The 4,629-nt window shown below is 46.9% G+C and overlaps 1 protein-coding gene across 1 annotated transcript; it reads right to left on the bottom strand.

Moving 5' to 3' along the window:
- Positions 1 to 2,065: 2,065 nt before the first annotated feature.
- On the bottom strand, positions 2,066 to 3,653 carry LOC138770408 (vitelline membrane outer layer protein 1 homolog). The gene is made up of 3 exons (XM_069949514.1): positions 3,383 to 3,653; positions 3,178 to 3,287; positions 2,066 to 2,432 (listed from the first exon to the last, which is right to left on the bottom strand). The coding sequence occupies exons 1-3, from the start codon at positions 3,431 to 3,433 to the stop codon at positions 2,135 to 2,137; spliced, it is 459 nt and encodes a 152-aa protein (XP_069805615.1). The 5' UTR covers positions 3,434 to 3,653; the 3' UTR covers positions 2,066 to 2,134.
- Between the last annotated feature and the right edge of the window lie 976 nt (positions 3,654 to 4,629).

Consider the following 4,629-nt stretch of genomic DNA (forward strand, 5'->3'; position numbering starts at 1 on the left):
CCCTGTGGTTTTTTATGTATCTTTCGCTCTTGTAGCTATGAATGAGCTATGTTTATATACTCCTCACACCTCTCCTGTGTATATAACTTTGCACGGGTGTGAAATAAGATTATGAAATTGTCTTGTATGTACTTGGGTAGAAAGACTTCAATGTAGTGTAGTGAGTAACATGCTGAGGGTGGTGCCGTATCGTAATAATATTTACCACTGCTTTATTACATGGCAGTGAAAGGGACAACGGCCGTAACGCATACACACTGTATACAATATGGACGTTGTTCACTGCGGCCGCAGAAAATAATTGACAGGTCTTTCTTCTATAGCCACAGTTCTGTGAACAGCGGCCATAGACTGGCTGTGCTCACAGTGTAAAGTACGGCTCCTGGCTCCCGGCCGTACTTTAGAATGGGGTCAATGGTAAATTGGAGCGTGGGCACACACAAATGTTCCCGCATTCCAATTAGAATAAAGTAGTGTTTTTCTGGCCGATACTACAGTGTCAGCCAGGTGAACATGTAAGACAGAGGCTGAGTCAAACAACAGCAACTGTTTTTACAGAATGTGAACATGGCCTAAGGCTATGTGCCCACGCAGTATTTTTCAACCAAGTGGATTAAAAACACAGAAAGGCTCTGTTCACACACTGTTGAAATTGAGTGGATGGCCGTTATTTAATGGCAAATGATTGCCGTTATTTTAAAGGACAACTCCGGCCATGTGTTATTACTATGTTATTAGTTAGACAAATTCCTAATGTATGCTAATTATGGGAAATGCACATATACTGCTATTTCCATTAATTTAGTAGATCAGGCAGAGTTCAAATCCTCTCAAAAACCGTGACGTCACGAATCAGGTTTAATTCCTATGGAGTGTCCAGCAGGGGGCACACTATATGTAAAAGCCTATGGAACTGTATTGTCTATGAAGCTGTATGTGATGGAGTGTTAGATGAGGTTACAGTACACTATGCTTTATTGACAAGTGTCCTTGCTCCCCACAGTATTCCATAAACATGGATGTCACCGAGCAGGGAGGGAGAGAGGTGCCTGTGCATCTAACTACCTCCCCTCTCCCTCCCTGCTTGGTGCTGTGGGCACATACACACTGGACTACGCCTCCCATCATGTGCTCATAGTATAAGCACATGATGGGGAGTAGTACCAGGGCCGATCACCAGCACCCCACCGCCACTGCTGCCACCACATTCACACTGTACTACTCCTCCAATCATGTGCTCATATTATAAGCACATGATGAGGGAGTAGTACCAGGGCCGATCCCCATCACCAGCATCTCCCCCAGCTCTGTGCCCACAGCATGGAGCAGGGAGGGTAGTGGGGGGGGGGGGGGGTAGTTAGATGCACAGGCACCTCTCTCCCTCCCTGCTCGGTGCCATCCACGTTTATGGAATACTGTGGGGAGCAAAGGACACTTGCTCCCCAAAGTATTCCATAAACGTATTCAATCAATAAAGCATAGTGTACTGTAACCCCATCTAACCCTCCATTACATACAGCTTCATAGACAATACAGTTCCATAGACTTGTACATATAGAGTGCCCCCTGCTGGACACTTCAAAGGAATTACTCTTGATTCGTGACGTCACGGTTTTCTGAGAGAATTTGAAACCTCCCTGATCTTCTAAATTAAGGGAAATAGCCCTATATGTGCATTTCCCATAATTAGTGTACATTAGGAATTTGTCTAACTTTCCATAAGTAATAACATATTAAAAGATACTTTTGGCCGGACTTCTCCTTTAAAACAAAACGTCCAGCAGAGCCGATGTTATGTCCGGGCCACAGGCTGTCCATCAATCGGGATGAGCGTTTTCCTCCGAGTCGTGACATCATCACAATTCGGGGAAAAGGCCTTGCAGTGGGGGTCCCGGAGCCGGTCAGGAGGCGGATGGCGGGCACTGGGAGAGGTAAGCCATGCTTGTTATTTTCTCCCTGTCAGACGTTAGCTGAGGCTGGACGTCCCCTTTACAATTACTCTATCTACTCTCCCGAGTCAGTGAATGAAGCGGGCACCATACTCAGATCATGTACAGGCAAAATATATAGGAAATTGGGATTTTATTCATAACCATCAGATCGATATAAACACGGTCCCCATTACAGAGACGTTTTATGATGAACAACATTCAAATACGACGTCATTGAGCGCGGTGTCGTCTTCACCACCTTGCGGTTCTTCCACCTTGGTTTGGATACCACAGATACCATATGAGCATGATGCACTCCAATCCCCGTACTTTCCCCAGGGACCACCAATCGCCTCCAGTTCGGCACCATCTGAACATCTCATCTTGATGCTGTTGGCCGCTGTGTCGTCTCCTCCACCCTGTGGTTCCTCCACTTTCAAGGAGAAACTTACGAGATTTCCCACCGGGCACCATAAACGGCCAACCCAGGCATCCCCCCAACTGTGTAGACGGAACGAAAGGTTAGATGACTGTATCCCCTACATGTCGTACATACAGAAATACATACATTACAGACAGAAAGTCTTCAGACCCTATAAAGCAGCGATGGGCAACCTTCGGCCCTCCAGCTGTTGCAAAACTACAATTCCCATCATGCCTTGGCAGCCGAAGCTAAAGCTTCGGCTGCCCAGGCATGATGGAAGTTGTAGTTTTTCAACAGCTGGAGGGCCGAAGGTTCCCCACCCCTGCTTTATAGGACCCAGTTATAAAGCTTAATAATATCAGATATAGCCCAAAGGACAACCAGTAGTGACCCCATTGTGAATTGAACTCTTGGGTATATTACGGGCTATGTGCATGGGGTTATATCCAGCCTGTAAAAACTCAGGGTGGGCCATCACAATGAGGTCACCGATCAGCCATTTGAAGGTGCCGCAGTCTCTTCAACGCTTCCCCGCTCTCATCCTATTAGCAGCAGCATTTTCATCCCATTGACGTAAATGGAGGAACGCTGCAATTCCTTGCACTGCTGCTCGTACACGGTGCGACAATGGTTGCGGAGGCTGCTGAGCTCTGTGGCACCTTCACAAAGCTGGACAGGAGGGGGTTGGACCTCCATAGCTACAATGTGATTTTACAGGATGGAGAACCCCTTTAAGTTTCTGGCTTCTAGCATAATCTAATACATGAGTAGGCCAAGGAGCGGCTGGCTGAGGCTTCTGTAGGCCACGATGTATGGATTTACCTTCCGTATGTAGATGTAATGTAGTTCCCCTCATATGTGCTCCCAGGGGCGGCGCAGTATAGCATAATCCCATTCAGGGCCGTGTCATCTCCTTTAATGGGCCATTCCACCTGCAAGCATATAACGTTAGATCCAGTAAGACAACGGCCCATACACGGACAACCACCAACATGGCCTTACACATTCACGCAAAAAAAAAACTCACATAGCTCCGTTGGTAAAAAAAAAAAAGGCGGCTCCCACAATATGGCGACATATGGCAACTTGATTACTATAGTCCTGGCGGTCAGATTGAAGGGGTGCGCTGGGTACAATCATCAAGGTTGGGAATGTTACAAAAACCTCCCCAGACACCGGAATATCCTTATGTGACAAATTTGGGGACAAAGGCGGAAATTTTTGGTGCTGTTTTGTAGTAATATTCTCTCTGTTGCCCATAGCAACCAGTCAGTGCCAAACCAATCATAGCTCTCATAGCAACCAATCCCAACTCAGCTTTCTTTTCTCACACTGCTCTGGTAAAGTGAAAGCTGATCTGTGATTGGTTGCCATGGACAACAGAGATAATCTTATTAAAAGACAGCCATGACAGAGATAATGGCTGATAACAGAGAACAGTTATGAGTGTTGTGTATATGTGGCAAGGTCAGGACCTTTATATAAACCTTCCCGGACATCACTGTTCCCTCTAAACTGTACTACCTGGACTAGGGATGGTCCGAACAGAGTTCGGTTCAGGTTCGTACGAACCCGAACCCTCGGTATTGATTCCCGCTGTCTGCTCGCTCCGTGCAGCAGGCGGATCCAGCGGGAGGACCGCCTGGAAAACTGGGATACAGCCATAGCCATAGGCGGTCCTCCCGCTGTATCCGCCAGCTGCACGGAGCGGGCAGTGGGAATCCGATGCCGAGCCCCCAGTATAATACACAGACCCCACCCAGTATAATACACAGACCCCAGTATAATACACAGACCCCACCCAGTATAATACACAGACCCCAGTATAATACACAGACCCCAGTATAATACACAGACCCCACCCAGTATAATACACAGACCCCAGTATAATACACAGACCCCAGTATAATACACAGAGACCCCAGTATAATACACAGACCCCACCCAGTATAATACAGACAGACCCCAGTATAATACACAGACCCCACCCAGTATAATACACAGAGCCCCCAGTATAATACACAGAGCCCAGTATAATACACAGAGCCCGCCCAGTATAATACATAGACCCCACCCAGTATAATACACAGACCCAGTATAATACACAGACCCCAGTATAATACACAGACCCCACCCAGTATAATACACAGACCCAGTATAATACACAGACCCCACCCAGTATAATACAGACAGACCCCAGTATAATACACAGACCTCACCCAGTATAATACACAGAGCCCCCAGTATAATACACAGACCCCAGTATAATACACA

The sequence above is a fragment of the Dendropsophus ebraccatus genome, chromosome 1, assembly GCF_027789765.1.
Source record: "Dendropsophus ebraccatus isolate aDenEbr1 chromosome 1, aDenEbr1.pat, whole genome shotgun sequence".
In the NCBI taxonomy this organism is placed as follows: Eukaryota; Metazoa; Chordata; class Amphibia; order Anura; family Hylidae; genus Dendropsophus; species Dendropsophus ebraccatus.